Source organism: Neodiprion fabricii, chromosome 6, assembly GCF_021155785.1.
Source record: "Neodiprion fabricii isolate iyNeoFabr1 chromosome 6, iyNeoFabr1.1, whole genome shotgun sequence".
Lineage (NCBI taxonomy): Eukaryota > Metazoa > Arthropoda > Insecta > Hymenoptera > Diprionidae > Neodiprion > Neodiprion fabricii.
Genome location: NC_060244.1, coordinates 20,246,071 through 20,263,018, shown reverse-complemented (window position 1 = coordinate 20,263,018; position 16,948 = coordinate 20,246,071). Strand labels below are relative to the sequence as shown.

The 16,948-nt window shown below is 35.8% G+C and overlaps 3 protein-coding genes across 5 annotated transcripts; 1 reads left to right on the top strand and 2 right to left on the bottom strand.

Annotated features, from left to right (window-relative positions):
* Positions 1 to 51: 51 nt before the first annotated feature.
* LOC124184264 (synaptotagmin-4) lies at positions 52 to 4,370 on the top strand. Its single transcript, XM_046573790.1, has 5 exons — positions 52 to 293; positions 1,011 to 1,705; positions 2,080 to 2,238; positions 2,344 to 2,661; positions 2,836 to 4,370. The coding sequence occupies exons 1-5, from the start codon at positions 242 to 244 to the stop codon at positions 2,953 to 2,955; spliced, it is 1,344 nt and encodes a 447-aa protein (XP_046429746.1). The 5' UTR covers positions 52 to 241; the 3' UTR covers positions 2,956 to 4,370.
* A 2,358-nt stretch (positions 4,371 to 6,728) lies between these two features.
* On the bottom strand, positions 6,729 to 10,362 carry LOC124184263 (dolichol kinase). 2 transcript variants are annotated; one of them, XM_046573787.1, is made up of 7 exons: positions 10,224 to 10,362; positions 8,807 to 9,060; positions 8,162 to 8,382; positions 7,878 to 8,066; positions 7,573 to 7,782; positions 7,162 to 7,489; positions 6,729 to 6,997 (listed from the first exon to the last, which is right to left on the bottom strand). In XM_046573787.1, exons 1-7 carry the CDS (start codon positions 10,301 to 10,303, stop codon positions 6,864 to 6,866), a joined length of 1,416 nt encoding a protein of 471 aa, XP_046429743.1. In that variant the 5' UTR covers positions 10,304 to 10,362; the 3' UTR covers positions 6,729 to 6,863. The 2 variants fall into 2 exon arrangements, with proteins under 2 accessions (XP_046429743.1, XP_046429744.1); XM_046573788.1 differs by lacking the exon at positions 10,224 to 10,362 and adding an exon at positions 9,515 to 10,179.
* Positions 10,224 to 16,928, bottom strand: LOC124184265 (chromobox protein homolog 5-like). 2 transcript variants are annotated; one of them, XM_046573791.1, is made up of 4 exons: positions 16,329 to 16,928; positions 15,406 to 15,661; positions 14,885 to 15,257; positions 10,224 to 14,298 (listed from the first exon to the last, which is right to left on the bottom strand). In XM_046573791.1, exons 1-4 carry the CDS (start codon positions 16,659 to 16,661, stop codon positions 14,235 to 14,237), a joined length of 1,026 nt encoding a protein of 341 aa, XP_046429747.1. In that variant the 5' UTR covers positions 16,662 to 16,928; the 3' UTR covers positions 10,224 to 14,234. The 2 variants fall into 2 exon arrangements, with proteins under 2 accessions (XP_046429747.1, XP_046429748.1); XM_046573792.1 differs by having other exon boundaries at positions 10,224 to 13,375; positions 16,329 to 16,921.
* Positions 16,929 to 16,948: the final 20 nt, after the last annotated feature.

Genomic DNA, 16,948 nt, shown 5'->3' with positions numbered 1-16,948 from the left:
GAATAGCGAGCTATAGCTCCGTCCTGTAGCGAATCGCCATCCCCTGGAGATGGTCGGGTTCGGGATCCTTTCGGGTCGCTCGGCTTGGGTCGAAATCATTCTCGCGCACGCCCAGGTCTATTGATCGACGCACGATCGTGCCAGTCACAGAGTCGGGAGGCCGCGACGTGGAAAATAGCAAGTGCACTGAGCATCAAAACGGGTTTTTGGATAAGCGTTTTTACCCTGAAGAACGACCAACATGGTCGGAGGAGTTCTCGAAGATGGTCCGCTGATACGGCCGGTTGATTCTGGTAAGCTTCCATTGACACAAGAAACCTGTAGAATCACAAAGTTACCTGACAGCGTTTTGCCTCTTCCTTTTACAAATTGGGAGTTGACCATAAATGCTATACTTGTATACCTGTACATAACTACATGTACAGGCCTACCGCATTGATCTTTCCAAGTATGGGCATTTTGTTATAAAATTCATAACGTTTGGTCAAAGCGATTACACCGCTGGGTTAACATCTCTGCTGTCAGGTTTTCTGGCAAAAGGCATAATGTGTTGGCGATTCCCTTGTTGCGTCTGTCAAATTTACGTCAACAATATGGTGCACACTACATCATCCTATAATGAGTCTCGTCCAGCTTTCACATTCAGACTAAATGCAACGATTGTTAAATATTGCATAGATCCAATAAAAAATGCACCACGAGGAATAGATTTTTGTTTTGAATAACTTTCGATTGCAGTATTAAAATTACGCGTTTCGTATAATATTGAAATAACGCAATTCACTTCACATATTCGGGATGCGAAACTACGATCTACTTACATACGTGTTAGCAGAGACGTGTTATCAATGCAGGGTTGTTTTGCAAACAAATAGAACTTGACCCGCAATCTGGCAATCGCGTGGCATTAGTCGTCACGCAAAGAAGTGAGTCATCCCGACGGCCTACTCAATCAACGCCTGTAATCAAATCTACAATTAAGCCCACGGTTTGCCCCCCTTGCGTTTCAGTTTCAACCGCCACCCTCGTAGCGCTATGCATTGGTGCAACTCTGCTTGTATGCGTGGCTGTCGCCACATGGTGGCTGTGCCGTCGACGCAGAGGTCACACCAAGCTGGGACCAGACAAATCTTTGGCTTTTCGACCGCCCCACCGGAAGCCTACGGCGGTAAAGAGTCCCGGGAGTACCAGCCACTATCTTAAAAAAAGTCCGAGCCCAACTGGTCCGGCTAAAAGCCCTCCAGGTTCCGGAAGTCATACACCAAGCCCCATCGGGACACAGCCTATGCAGCAGGCAAACAACCAGTCGACGCAGCCTCGTTCGCCCCAGGGTGCTGGCACCCCCGTGCAAACACCATCCGGAGAAATAACTCTAACTATTGAAAACGAGCGAGACAAAGCTGAGCTTGAGAATAACGAGAAGACCGATAACGTAAATGCGAATCGGGACAGCAACAAGGATGGTCTGGGTCAGCTGGAGTTCAAGTTACGATATCGGAGCGAGCAGAACGCGCTCGCTGTTACTGTGGTTAAATGCAAAGACCTTCCGGCTCGAGGGACAAATGCTACTCGCGATCCTTATGTCAAACTGCAACTTCTACCCGATAAACAACACCGGGTGAAGACCAGGGTTCTTCGTAACACCAAAGATCCCGTGTACGACGAAGACTTCACCTTCTACGGTATATCCCAGAACCAACTACAGGTTCGTAGTCCGCAAAAGGGAGTTGTAGACGTATCATCAAGTGATGAAACAATATTACAGATTTAATTTGGAAACGCTTCAAAGAGCCATGTAGTGCCCTTACGAAAAATTACTATTGTTGTTCTACGGAAGTACGGAATGTGAGCAGTTTTCAAAACCGGTGCTGCTCAATTACTGGATATTAGCAGTTGGTTTTCGAAAGGATCGACTGTATTTATTTTGGATTACGATCCAGCATTCAAATTTAAAAGCTATCGGACTCCTTTACTGATGAAATATAGACTCCGTCGAACAAATGAATAATGCATCATTTTCTTTAAATGCTTAGATAGACTGTATCAATTAGGCATTTACGAGAAATTTTCTCTTTGTAGAAAATGACACTTCACTTCGTGGTCCTCAGCTTCGACAGGTATTCACGCGACGACATGATCGGTGAAGTTGTCTGCGCATTGTCTTCTGTCCCCGGTTTGGAACAGGTTGACAATCAGCAATTAGCATTGTGTCGTGAGATTTGTCCTCGGAGTTTGAAGGTATCCCCGACATTTGCTGCACGCAGTGCAGTGCAGTGCAGTCGCGTAATGATATTTCGAGACGATTGTGAGAATTTCAAAATGAAATCAAATATCGGTTTTCAGATCCAATCGCAGGGAAGAGGTGAGCTTTTGGTCTCACTTTGCTGGCAACCCGGTGCCAGCCGCTTAACGGTAGTTGTTCTAAAAGCTCGCAACCTTCCAAAGATGGATGTGACTGGGTTGGCAGATCCCTACGTAAAGATGTACCTCCTCTATAATTCTCAACGCATTGCAAAGAAGAAGACACACGTCAAGAAGCGAACTCTTAGCCCTGTCTTTAATGAGTCCTTCGTATTTGATATACCCAGCGGTGGTGACGGCCTCGGAAGCGTCAGCTTAGAATTTCTGCTACTTGATTGGGATCGCGTGACCAAAAACGAGGTGAGATCTAGATTGGAAATTGTATAGGGAAGATGGGGGTGAAGTAAGGCAGGGCTCAAATTTGATTAATTACGGTCAGAAAATTAGATGAAAAATCCTGATCCACTTTGCCCCGGTCTCCTCTATCTTTCGCGACTTTAGCTTCCCGTCACTTTAATCGGAAATCTATTTAAGGTGATCGGCCGGCTCGAATTAGGGAGCGCGAAGAGTCAGGGGTCGGCTCTGAACCATTGGAACGAAGTGCGCAGTTCTCCGCGACGACAAATTGCTGATTGGCACAAACTGAGGGAGTAACCCGTCCTCGTAATCCCGATTTCGATCCCCACATTCCCTCTTTCCCCTTTTTCTATCTTTTCTGAATCCCTAATTGTCCTTCGCCGACAGCCCTACACCTTAGCGCATCCACTCTGTAAAGTTGTAAAATGTATGTTTTTTTAACTACCCACTCAACGTAACTTATAATATGGGCTTGAAGTGAATGTTTTATGGAAGAGCAGTCAGTGATTATGATGTTAGTATTATAAGAGAATATGGAAGAGAGTAAGTCGTACTATTCGCAGTTATGATAATAATACCTTGGGGACCCATCGGATTAAGAGAACGAAATATTGAAATTCAATACTCAATACAAGCAATGGGTGTATGGCAATCTATTATAAAAATTGATAAAACTGAATTTTAACCCGACTGCAGCAGTGCTGCAATCGAATATGAAAGCTCTTTCAAAAAAAATTGTTATCCTATAGAATATATGGTTGACCGACCTAATCTCCCGAATGTTTTATTGACCGATAATTAAGTCATCCGATATACGTTATACCTTATACGTTTGAAAGAATTGCTTTTGCACGTATTATTAACCTTTATCGTATAAGCCCGAACATTTTTTAACTTAGAATACGATAACGTGATTCTTATAATTCAATTCCCGCATACTCGTATTCTACAGGGTGTGTTTCACGTGTTATACAAACTGACGCCCTGTTTAAAAATATATAGAGAGCATAATATTCTCAAAATGCTTCCGTGTAGAAGATCTGCACGACACTTAGCATCAATCAAATTTAGTGAAATGTTCAATTCTGTGCTGCGCGTAGAAGAAATATAATAGGTTGATGTTTTAACTCATGCTAAAATTTATGAGCATAATATACTTGCAGTGATGGAAAATATTGGAAAAATTTTGGAGCACTTTAAAAAATTGACGTATAATCAAGAATAAATACTAGAGAATTGATTGCAAACTTCGTCAAAAATAAAGGTAAAGAGAGAATTTTAATGTAGTACTTGGAATTCGAGGTACAGGATTGAGCAAATTTCCCGTAAATTCTTTTGATGTTAGTTATCATTGTATTGTGACCAAGCAAAATGAATGTAACGAAATTAAAATACAATTTAGGCATAACATTTAAGACGTCAGCCAGCAATGATCATTAAGTTTGACGATAAATCCTCATGCATTTTGAAACAAAAGTTTGTGGAACAAGAGCCACCACTGTTATAAAAACTTTGATGACATATGCGATTCGAATAATTTAAAAGAAAAAGCTCAAGCAATTCTATAATACTTACCTGGCGATAGGATATTTCGTAAAGCCTACATGAAGATTGACGTCGTTCGTCTGATATTTTAGCTAGAAGCTTTCTGTTTTATTGACATATAGTTGTATATATTTAATATCAAAACAATATAGAAACTATGTGCTGAATTGATAATTTATGATTTACAAATTTTGAGTAACTTTATTTTGATTTGGCAAGGTATTTTATTTTACATGCATACATATTAGGGTGGTCCTTATTTTGGGTAAGTCGGAATTTCAAACCTCTCACCCCTTGCATATCTCCCATTCGCCAAAAAAAAAATGTGTGCAAAGTTTAGGCCCAATCGGACAACGTTTACCCGTGGCCCAAGAGGGTCAAAGTTTAATATTGGAGCCAAATGGTAAAAACGAGCTTGAAGGCCTTTATTTAAGTAGACCAGCGAAAAAAAATCGAAGCAGGCTATAATCCATAAGATTTCTAACTAAATTCACAACTAATTGAATGTACTGATACCGAGTTCCGCCAAAAATTTCTATGTCGAGTTGTAGATGTACGTATTTGTAGATGTACGTATGTTGTAGAATCTACGTATTTACATCTACAACTCGACATAGAAATTTTTGGCGGAACTCGGTATCAGTACATTCAATTAGTTGTGAATTTAGTTAGAAATCTTGTGGATTATAGCCTGCTTCGATTTTTTTTCGCTGGTCTACTTAAATAAAGGCCTTCAAGCTCGTTTTTACCATTTGGCTCCATTATTAAACTTTGACCCTCTTGGGCCACGGGTAAACGTTGTCCGATTGGGCTTAAACTTTGCACACATTTTTTTTTTTGCAAATGAGAGATATGCAAGGGGTGAGAGGTTTGAATTTCCGACTTACCCAAAATAAGGACCACCCTAATACATATACATGTAATTCAAATGAACCACCGCACGCCCGCCCTGCGTGATATTTTATTAGTCAGCAAGAATTCACTACGTGCGAAATTGTATACCATTTACATCTCACGTTCATATAATATCTATAAAAAATGTACCTTCTATCTGTTCAACGCGTATACAGGATATAAGCTGTTCCAACATTTGACTGATTCATTGAATTTTCAAAGAGTTAACGAGACAACTGTGTGAATTACTAAAAAAAAAAGTAGTCTGCTAACGAAATTCGTAGAGAATAATCAAATCAGATAATCAGAATAATTACATTATTTGCACTATTGAAAATCAATACTCGAATAATATGCAAATGATTGGCTAAAATTAGCTACACAAACCAACGATAAACTTCAATCCAAGAAAGTCAGAATATTTGCTCTACTGAAGTATGGGTGAAATGATAGTGATGGTTAAGTAGACTTACATATAGTAATTGGTTTTGTTTTTACGAAATTTGTCATTGGCTGTTGTTTGATCAAAAATAGAAACAGTAAATGGTATTCACTCTATTATTCCAGTATTTCAAGCTTCCCAGATATCAAGTAGGGTAAAAACAAAACCAACCAGCTGAAATATAATTGTCTTGGTTTAATGCTTAAGATATACGAGAGAAGATTTGCATCGCATTTAAGGGGATGCTTTTCCTTGATGTATTTTGGCACTAAACTGGGCATATTTCGTGAACAAAAATGTCAAACGACGTACTGTGCGGACAGATTTTAAGGGTGTGCCATCAATAAACCATTGAAAAACACTCTATGATACATTATGTATTTGGCTAATCCCTTCCAGAATAAACTGACTCACGGTCCGACTTTTAAAGAAAAGTATGGTTTAATTTTCACTCTTCTAACATGCTCTTAGCACGAAAAACGAAAACCGGAAGTATTTTGCAAGTAATTAACAGTAAAACTATCGACATGAAAGATGACGTCAAGCAATCAAAAATCTTACCATGACATTTTGATTGATTATACGATTTTCGACAGGGCAACTTCTTGGATGAAATAAAATTATACATAGTGTCGCGTAGAAAAATATTTTATTTCTGTTATTCTGTAAAAAACGGTATATTATTACATATCAAGTAATTGAAAAAAAGTCGTAATTCTGGAAATGCAAATGGGTATTTAAGAAATATAAAACACATATCAATGCCTTAACGCAACATTCATCAAAGTTATGGATTAAAAGTATTCACGACAGTGATAACCAAACGTAACAACACTTAGAATAACATTGCATCCGTAATTAGATGCTGAATTTGTTACTTGTGCGTTGAAAAACTTGCCACAAATTTATAACTGTCATCCGTAACGATAAAAATTATAAATTTTTGGAATTATGAATAGTGGGCCACTTCGAAATGACAAAAAAAAAGCTCACTGCGTAGATATGTATTATTTCATTCGACTGATCAGAAATAATCGTTACTAGGCCAGACACGTCGAGCTTTTCTGTATAAGTAAATAATTTGATAAAGTCATAAAGAAACTTTAATATTTACACACTTATGACTTTGTCATAATTTGCGATGTGCCAACAGCTTATTGGTTTAGATGTTGATTCAAGAATCAGGGAATTAATTACACGTAGTTCTGTATTTTTGAACATGATCATCCCTTTGCTAATTGTTGATTATACCTGGGCAATTAGAGTGTTCGAACAAGACACTAAATGATTGTCACAATTAAGTTTGAATCATTCGTCACTGTTCTTAAACAACAAACACAAGATAGGTCAGAATTGGCAATACCAAATTATCCACTTGATCTGTCCATGCTTCAACAAACGAAACAGCAATCACAGCCAGTGTGGCACGTAACAATAGCCAGAAATCATCAAAAAAACCTGAAATTAAAATTATTGCGACTTATTTAATTATCCACCAGATGAATAAAAACACACATGTCTATGGGTACTTTTAAGTATGTTGATCTGTATTCTCAGCACAAAATAATAAATTTTTTTTAAAAGTGCACCAGGCATAGGTTCGTGTAAGTGGAATAACTTACCAAACGATGCAAGGCTATACAGGACAAAGAGTTGGCTACAAATACAAGCAATTGTTCCTTCCACGGATTTCAGTGAACCTGACCATTTGTGTTTGCCATACTTGCTGCCAACAACACTGGCTGCTGTATCGCCAATGCCGATAGTCAATACTCCGCTTAGCAGAGATAATAATGTTAGATTGCTGGCTGGTAACCACAGAGGAAATGAAAGTCCTGCTAGCAAGTATAACGGTGTCAAAGATATAAGTGTATCTTTTTCATCGCCAAATACAGAAAAGCCTTGCTGTAGAACTTCACATAGCGGTGGTACATTACAAAGTCTCATTAGCTGAAAGATGTGCTATGTATAAATTGACTATCTACACATGTGCTCATTCAAGCTAATGATTCATTCTGCACTTTTTTACATACCTCCAGCATTAGAAATAGGGCCATTACCAGACCACTGGCGACATAGAGTAGGGTTGGTTCGCTGATCAAGCCAGGAATGTATACCATCACAGCTAACACGTGAAATGATTTTCTGGCTGAAGTTGTAGCTTTTGAATTGCATAAAATTTGATAGGATATCACTCCTATCCCCAGTGCCAAACAGAGTAGCCAGTACAACACCATGAATACCTGAAAAGTAATAGATAAACAACGAGTTGTAGTTTCTTGATCTCCGAAAATGTGTTGAAATCACTTCACTGAAGATAATAAACCTAATTTTTTACCCTGTCAATTTTTTCGAAGATAAAACCCAACAACCACAAAAGTGGACTTTGATCGAGCAACAAGTGTAAAAGTGGAACAGCTCCCAGCAGGAGAATACCAAAACTTATTGCATAAAATGGTCCCGGTGAGCGTAACAATGGGAATGCATTACATAAAATAGCAACTGTTGCTACAAACAGAACGGCTACCTATAATGTAGGAAATAGTTAGGGTTACACATTGCAAATGGTGTAATGCAACTGAAATATTATTCTTCATTCGTGGCAAGCAATTGAGTACACACTTGTAGTATGACAGTGGCGATATCTTGATTATGTATTGGAGGCAGATGATATCTTAGAGGTATATTGGCAGCTGTGGATAGTAGAAAGACAGTAGCAGTTTGCATCACTGCTGATGCTTCACCAATTGTGAAACAACCAGGAAAATAAGACATCAGTTGCAAGATTCCCCATGTGCCAAATGTTCCAACACCTAAGCCCCATGTCACACTCACAAGCAATCCTGTTCTTAAGTAATCAAAACAAATTTTAATAATGACGTATGCACTGCGAAAAGTTTTTTTACTGGTAACAAACATATATTTGGATATGGTGAAATAAAAATTTCGTTATTATTATGAGATTTCAGTCGAGCCAAATAATGGTTGATAAAATTTTTTTTAACAGTTAACAAATCATATTTGGCTCAAATAAAATTTTGTAATAATAATGAAACATTCATTTCGCCATATCCAAATATAAGTTTGTTAACAATAAATAAACTCTTTTCTCAGTATTTACTAATTGCATATTTAGAAGAGTCTTTCTGCCTTACGAGCAGTATTTGTAAATTGCAAAGTGTTTAATTGGATTTTCAGTGTTTTGAAACTCACCAATTCGAAAGTTTGAGATAATTATTGATGGTGTGCATAAAAATGTACATATACCTTTTTCTCCAAAGAGTAGAAATAATACAGATGTGAACATTGCTGGCAGGAAATATAAAACTTGAAAGTCTTTAACAGCCGTTGTTTCTGTGGATAAACGAAGAATAAGGCAAAGGCAACTCATCACGAGACCTATTCCAGTTATTCCTGTAAGTAAACATATCTCTGAATAACTGCTATCTTCTCTCAGGATCGTGATTGCAGCACTGAGCCCAACCAATGGTGCAAGCCATAGTCCAAGTCCACTGTTTTTTCTGTAATTATGACATCTTGGTAAATACGTTTGGAAAATCTGAAACTAAAATAGAGTGCACTCTCTTTTGAGAACAAGACTGTTCCTTTCGTGTTAAAACAGAAGTTTATTGATACCGGATGAATCAGATTCGAGCATTTACAGATCAGGATACATCCGGATCTACAAAGTGGATTGAATTTGCTTTCATGCGTTTTCATTGTCTGTATCAAACCTTTTAACGAGCGATGCTGGATTTCACTCTAGCACTTTGATGTTTCATATATACTAATTTGAGGAAAAATTGTTTATCTTAAGTATAGTTGACATGAAGTCATGGCCTTGGGTTTAAGCCTTGTCGCGTAGGGCCTCACTTCTTCATTATGTTGTTCATTATTGGGTGTCAACATGCAAACCTAAGATTTGATTTTGTTGTTTTATCTGATCAATACACCATTTATACAAATTTTACATACCATTTAAACTAAGTAATAATAATAAAAACAGCACTTCTTTTTATCACCATTTTGTACATAACAACGCATGTTTGTTTACTGAACACAATTAAGAGATTTCCATGAGAATTCCAAGAACGTAAAAACAATCTTCATAATATCAAGTACAAAATTTTTAACTTGTGTATTATGAAGATACTTATTACTACATCTTCAATGTAAACTATACTAGGTTTATTACTTATGCTTCTTAAAATATTATTATTATCGTACAATTTATTAGGGGCAAACCAATTTGGATATTTTTATCTGTACACCAACTGAGTAAAACGCAACTATTATTATGCTAAATCGAGATTCTTGCAAACATGAAAGACCGATTGTTGGATCTACCATTATTGTGGCTATTGTTTAGATGACACTGTAAATTTAGACAAGACTAAAAATACATGGGAGAGAATGCTGCTTCGGTATGTAGATAGATATTCTTCATTTGTTCCTTTGATACTAATTGCGTACTATTATTCCTGATACGTGATACATTCTGCCAAATCGAGATAGACTTTAATCATGAAACAATTTTCGTAATTCAGCGCATTATCAAGATACAATCACATCAAATTTTGTTTATAACAATGATGATGAGTAGATTTTGCGGCGAGTTAGGTTATGTTGTGTTATCACTGAATTATTAAAGTAAACAAAAAAAAAAAAAGTACAATCAACTTACCTCGGCTGTATCTTGTTATCGGTCAAACTTTGAAACAACTTCTCATTGAAATTGTTGTAACTTTTGAGGAAAGCTTCCATTTTATATTCGACGAGAGGAAATTACAAGATTCAGTTCAAACGGATGTAACACCACACCTCATAACTTGATTGATGAACGACCAGTATGTCAGGATTAGTTTCTCGGGTTTATCATAATTTTTCTCCCACTCCAATAATAATGTGAATATCACATGGTATACGTCTTCTAAACAGTAGCCCTATTCTACAAAATTCTGTGCGCAAGACGATTCGTGCGTTTGTTTGAAATTAATTAAACTGATATCCTCATAAAATACGACTGACTCCAGTCATGCTTGGCGAGAACTTCCCACACGCGGAAATTCCAGACACGGCGGATGTATTGAACTGCGCTTCACAACTACGTAGAGACAATTATAATTTGAATTTTTCAAAAAGAATACCGAACTTATGTACCGTTTATCATTTCAGTTGCGAAATTAATCAATGAAATTTACGTACGAAAATTAATGATACGACGAGACTTGATTTTGAAATTACTACGTAGTATCCCGGCAAAAATAAAGATGAATTGGTTCTCATTATAACGCGAGTACGTTGGCAACGAATTCTCTCGACGTCAGAATACAACTATGTTGACATCATTTGTGGGTACTATCAGGTTTCATGAAACTCCTATGCCCCATATGAATGTAGTATACCTAAGCGTTCGTTAAAACTTTCCAGATTATAAGTAAAAAAAGAAACTAAATTTTGCTTATCAAGCTGACTTAGTTATACATGCCCAAAATTGCACAAATTCCCATCCAAAGTACAATATGAACATGGAATCACGAGAAGTATGGGATTCTCACCTTTTTGAATTAAAAGTAGATTGCCTGTGTTTGTTCTTCTGAATGACAATATATTATATAAAATTTCAGTAACTTCCATTCATCAACCCATGGCCCAAGAGATGAATTAATGCTACAAGTTTCAATTTTATTTCGTTAATACACTTGTATAGCTTTCCTTATACAATCAATTTTTTGTCAAGCATCAAGTATAAGTCTAGCAGTACTAAAACTTACTTAAAATCAAGTTCACATGACGACACTATTTTTCTAATATATCTAAATATCTAATAATTACCCAGCTCACACCTGATACTCGACAAGAAATGTCTACAGTATATTATCTAATGATATTCTACTGGTGTGTTGATGATGTACAAGTTATGCTAATCTGTACAAAATATTTGCTAGATGTCGTCGAGAATGGAGTCACTATGTGTAGTAAATCATTGGTCATATCAATAAAACATTGCAGAAAACTGTATATACATACACATATAAAGAAAGCGGTTAATTATGAATATTCCGTACACGTATCAAAGCTGGCTTCAAGAGAAACTAGTTAACTCAAATTACAATGCCAATCACACAACGACACTGCATCAAAATATTTCTTTGGTTCTACTTGATACTGCACATGATATGAAAATGACAAAAATCTCTTAAAAAAATGTATGTATTTTACAAGTTTTTTTCTGCACACTCACTCCTTCAGCTGATTTTATTCAATAATTAACTGAATAGAAGATTTGTGAAAAAGCAATTTACCGTTCAATTCAACCACATAATGTATTTTATGCGGATAAGCCATTAAATGTATGCTGCCTCGTACCTGTCACTTATCTAATATTGCACCATAAAGAAATAAAATAATCATGGAAGTGGCAGACATATTTTTTATATAGTATAGTATTCGTAAATAACTATACACATTTGTTCAAAATACAAGTCGGTTTTTATTTTTATTAATTATATTGTACTGACTTGATTTAGAATTGAATATTTTTTCCAAAGTCTGAACCAATCTATCAGTACGTATAGACTACTAGCTACTTATTATTATCACTATTAGTAATATTCAATGTTCATGTGTTTTTTACATTCAGTTTTAGTTCGATTGGTTTTCTCTTACAAATCTAGTATTGTATATATTATGTAAATACACAAAAATAGATACATACGTATGTATCGATAGCTTAAATTATTCGCATGAGTTAAAAAGTACTCTTCTCACGAGAAAAATGTTCAGTAATAACTTTGGTGTCCTGATATATTAATTATAGCAGTTACAATATTATTCAAATGAAAAGCTTTACATAGTGTGAAGTATAATTTTATATGACAAACATATAAGACTTATTAACATACGTCACATCATGTAATAAACATGGTAGTTTCGAATAAAAATATATGTGACTCGAGACAATATACAAGCCAGAGTTAATAAAAGTCTATTTAAATACATCCTCTTTAAGACTAAAACTTGACTCGGTTTTTGTATTTTCAAATTGAAAGTGATCAAGTTTCAAAATATTTTGAAGGTAGAATGTCAGTTGAACTCTCTCATATAGTAGAACCTCGATTATCGGAGTCATTGTGGACCCATGTTAAGTGTAAGTTTCGAAGAACCCATATAATGTGAACTAAAGATGTGAACGCACATTTTTTAATTGCAACGTATGCATGTTAAGACAAATTCAGAATCGGACTCTAATAATTGAGACTTTACTGTAATTAGATATAATAACTAAATAGTATACGATGACATTAGATGGAGATAAAATTCAATTCAAAGTGAGCATTTGTCCATAGATTAATTTTACCTCAATAATTGGAACTTGGGATTTACGTTTAACTGATCTCGAACAAATGTTATATATGCATTTATATATATCAGGAAAAAAAAGTGCAATAGAGTCTATAATAACATCAAACACGTCGCTATATAATAGTAGGATCACAGAACATAATTAGCAGTATTTCACTGAGAAAATTCCAACTATCTTACAGTTTCAAAATAAAACTGTAACTGAATTGTGAAAATAAAATAGAATACAAACAAGAAAAATTCAGAGCTGCTCAAATACTTCTTCACTGATTCGCTGTTCATTGTTAAACAAGATTTGCGTATAATAATTTCACTTTATTTGAACTCTCACCAGTTATGTTCTGTACCAGCTCATTCTTAAAACGTATCCTTAAAGATAAAAAATCCAACGAATAGTCCTCGTATGTAATGTGAAGCTACAATGATATATCTTGTTTTGCCATTTACTCATCGCACTGATGGTATGTTGCACTGTAAAGAAATGTTTGTCAATCGTTACCTGTAGGTCACCCAACAGATGGGGTTTACCAACCATTCACCACTTTCATTAACCAAGTATAACATTTTATTCGTACGCTCTTTTATTCTTTTATTAGCTTGCTTACTTTTCAAGTGAATATTTCTGTAAATGCTGAAGAGCAGTCGCAAATCTATTTTCATTTTAATAATGTCACATAGGGTTGATAATAACAGTGTGCTTGTGGATGTTCAACTATCTACAATTCTCAAATATGATTTCATAAAGAAGTAATTACTAATCAATCACCATAACAATGTAATTTCAATAAGTTAAGCAATTTTAATATGATTTATTAGTACAGAGAAAGTGTAGTCATAGGTCAATTTTTTAATAATAATCTTGATCTACATTGCTATTACAAACCACAGAAATATGCGTAAGCCCTTATGTCACATATTTCCACATAAAATGTAAAACACGATATAGACACAGAAGCTATTATGCAATATGGACTCCAACAAAAGGAAACAAATCATGTAAATCATGTTATACACAACAGTTTCCATACTTTTATAATACATACTTCTCATACCTTAAAATTAGAAAGAAAAAATCAAGTCCAAGTAATGTGTTAAGAGGGTAAAAATAAAAGCCATAAGTATTATGTGCATGAGCAATAAAACTGATCAGTTTTGTGTAAGTTATTGGGTGAGAAGCATTTGTTCTAACTCAGTTTTCCACTCATTTACCACAACACAGCATACATCAGCATACGAAAGTAATTTACATTTTACTCATTACATACAATAAGGAGCTTAGTGTGTCATTCCTTAAAACTTCCCTGTAATTAAGGACTCACTCAATATTTTGTTATTCTTCAAATAGTGAATTACAAGCTGAGAGGTTACTTCTTACAGACGCAGTCAGAGACTCGCTAAGAATGAGTAAAAAAAAAAAAAAACAATTCGAAGCATTTTTCGAAAAGCAACACTTATTCTATACAAGTGTAAAATATAATGGTATTTTGGAAACACGAAGTTTAGAAAATCAAATACACAGAAAAGATGTTATAAAATTCCACTCAGGTAAAGAAAGGCAATCATTACATATCAACTTGACTGTGTTTGACACATTTTTGCTAATGAAAAAAATTGCATTGTCATGAATGTATTTGATGTCAATGTTATAAGCATGTTTCCTTACTTTTTTCTGCTTAGTTCTCCATCATTATTTTATTGAAGTGAAGATACTTGAACACAATCACACGTAAATATTATTTTCGGTAATTCATAGAAACCAGAAATGTAGTCAAGTTTTTTAGCGTTTGTATGTTGTATACACTTTAGATAATATTTCAATTAAGAATGACTCAGCAATAAAATAAAAACAGTGAAGATGTTCGATATGGGTATATTTGGTATGATATACTTGTCAAATGCAGTAAAGCAGCACAAACTGCATTATGATACAATCAATTACTGTAGGAGGTTCTCATTGATACTTTAAATGATCCAACTCACCGTTGTTTGTTGGTATTGCGACGTGAGAGTCTTCGCCCAGGTTCAGTTGACATTAGGGTATATCGCTTTGTATGGGCTGGATTTGTTCGTAGTTCACGAAGTTCAGTCTTTTTTGCAACTTCCACTTTGTCCATAAACCTTGATATTAGTTCTGGACAATTGAGATTCTCTTCAGGCTCCCAGGTATCTTCAGCCGAACTGAATCCTTTCCATCGAATTAAAAATTCCCTCGTCTTATTTTTTTTGTGGAAGTATACCTCCAAAATTTTTTCAACTTCAAATTCTTTAGTATCCTCAGTAGTTTTTTCATCATCATCATTGCTAGCTTTGTTAGTATCTACTCTGTGATTTTGATTGTGTTCAGCTTCAGCATCTATGAGAAATACACTTTTTAAAAATCAATTTGTACGTGAATTGTGATTTGGCATTTTGAAACCATATTCTTATGCAATAGAATTTTTGCTTACCAACAACTTGGAAATATATAAAAAGTCTGAGTATTAAGAAAGAAAATTTCTCACGGATATTGGATTTCTTTTTGCCTCCAGACTTTGGCGTTTTAGGCTTAGCAGCATCTCTACTCTCTTTGGGTGTTCTTGAAGTTTTTTGGCTTTTCTCAACAATACCGCTATCTGCAATGTCTGCAAGATATTCCTCAATAAGCTGTGGACAATTTAGATTCTTTTCTTGCTCCCATGACTCTTCATCATATCCTTTCCAGCGTACCAAGAATTGGCGGCGCCCCTTGATAGTACGTTGTCCAACTATTTTTAAAACCTAAAATTACGGAGAAAAATTAACATACTTAAATTCTCTACAGAGTGAAAATTGACCAGATGATACTTTTACTTTATGGTACATTGAAACTGATAACCTAAGTAAGCAGTAGAGCAGTTTCAATGCACAACCTTAATCACATTCCATGGCAAGTGGTGTCATTGCCAGTTTTTGCTGTTAGTTTTACCACCATTTTGTAAAATAATTTACAGTCTAATGAAAATTTCATGACACATTTGAAAGAAATTTTAACAGCAACAAGGAGTTTCGATAGTTTTACATTTCTTACTATACTAACATAGGAGGGAAAAAATGTATACACCTCAAAATCTACAATCATCAAATAAATCTCATTGAAGAAGTTCTTATGGAAGTCTGGTTCAACGATGTATGACCTGATTCTGTTGTTACTTCAACTACAGACGGGAATAATTTAATTACAATTTTTTATAAATAAGTGCAACAATCCACTCTATTTTTCAACGGAGGTAATGAGTTTATCTCAATGAAGCTGCAGCAAGCAGCAGTAGAGCAGCAGAAAGTAGTAGAGCAGCAGAAAGTAGTAGCGTATAGTAACGAGCAGGTTGAAAAAGTATGTAACTATTTGCAAGGTATTGAAGTTAGAAGTTTTTTGGTATCTGACATACTGTCATTTTCAAAAAATTACCTCATACTCTTCGTCTGTTAACTTGTCTACGGAGGTGGACGCCTTGTCTTCGGATGTGGAAGGAACGGAAACCTTCTGTGAGTCTTTTTTGCGTTTTTTCACAGGAGACCCGTTCTCCTGTTCATCTGTCGGATTCTCCGTACCCTCAGTCTGCTTATTAGATTCAGTTTGAGACTTACGACCCTTTTTTGGGGTTTTCTTAATTTTTGAAGTGTCATGTTCTGAGGATTCGTCGTCGCCGACAGCTCTAACGCCGGCGCCATTTTCTTCGGAATCACCATCACTACACGTTCCAGATCTACCGCGTTTACTTTTCATACTCAATTTTCGCATAATAGTGTTCTGTCAAGAAATATTTATTCAGTAAACTGCGAAGGGTTTATGTTGATAATCGACCTCGTCGCGGTGTATTTATAGCGGGAAAAACACACGTAGATCTCACGGTCGAATCGTAAACAACGCGAATTTCAATACCTGCAGTAAAACACCGAATTTTTGGACGTACGATGATGTGTGTCTGTAACGCACATATGCACGCTGAAGTGTCGTATACGTGACCAATATACGGGTACCCGTGGCAAGAAGCGCGGGAGCGGCAACGAAAGACGGCACAACCCACG

Excerpts from the sequence above, each read along its gene's own strand:
- LOC124184264 (XM_046573790.1), top strand. The coding sequence starts at position 242 with ATGGTCGGAGGAGTTCTCGAAGATGGTCCGCTGATACGGCCGGTTGAT. Across the intron at positions 294-1,010 it reads GATACGGCCGGTTGATTCTG|TTTCAACCGCCACCCTCGTA; the intron begins GTAAGCTTCCAT and ends CTTGCGTTTCAG. Across the intron at positions 1,706-2,079 it reads TATCCCAGAACCAACTACAG|AAAATGACACTTCACTTCGT; the intron begins GTTCGTAGTCCG and ends TTCTCTTTGTAG.
- LOC124184263 (XM_046573787.1), bottom strand. The coding sequence starts at position 10,303 with ATGGAAGCTTTCCTCAAAAGTTACAACAATTTCAATGAGAAGTTGTTT. Across the intron at positions 8,383-8,806 it reads TCTACTCTTTGGAGAAAAAG|GATTGCTTGTGAGTGTGACA; the intron begins GTATATGTACAT and ends ACTTAAGAACAG. Across the intron at positions 6,998-7,161 it reads GTATAGCCTTGCATCGTTTG|GTTTTTTTGATGATTTCTGG; the intron begins GTAAGTTATTCC and ends TTTTAATTTCAG.
- LOC124184265 (XM_046573791.1), bottom strand. The coding sequence starts at position 16,661 with ATGCGAAAATTGAGTATGAAAAGTAAACGCGGTAGATCTGGAACGTGT. Across the intron at positions 15,258-15,405 it reads CAAAAAGAAATCCAATATCC|ATGCTGAAGCTGAACACAAT; the intron begins GTGAGAAATTTT and ends TATTTCTCATAG. Across the intron at positions 14,299-14,884 it reads CGCAATACCAACAAACAACG|CGAGTCTCTGACTGCGTCTG; the intron begins GTGAGTTGGATC and ends ACTCATTCTTAG.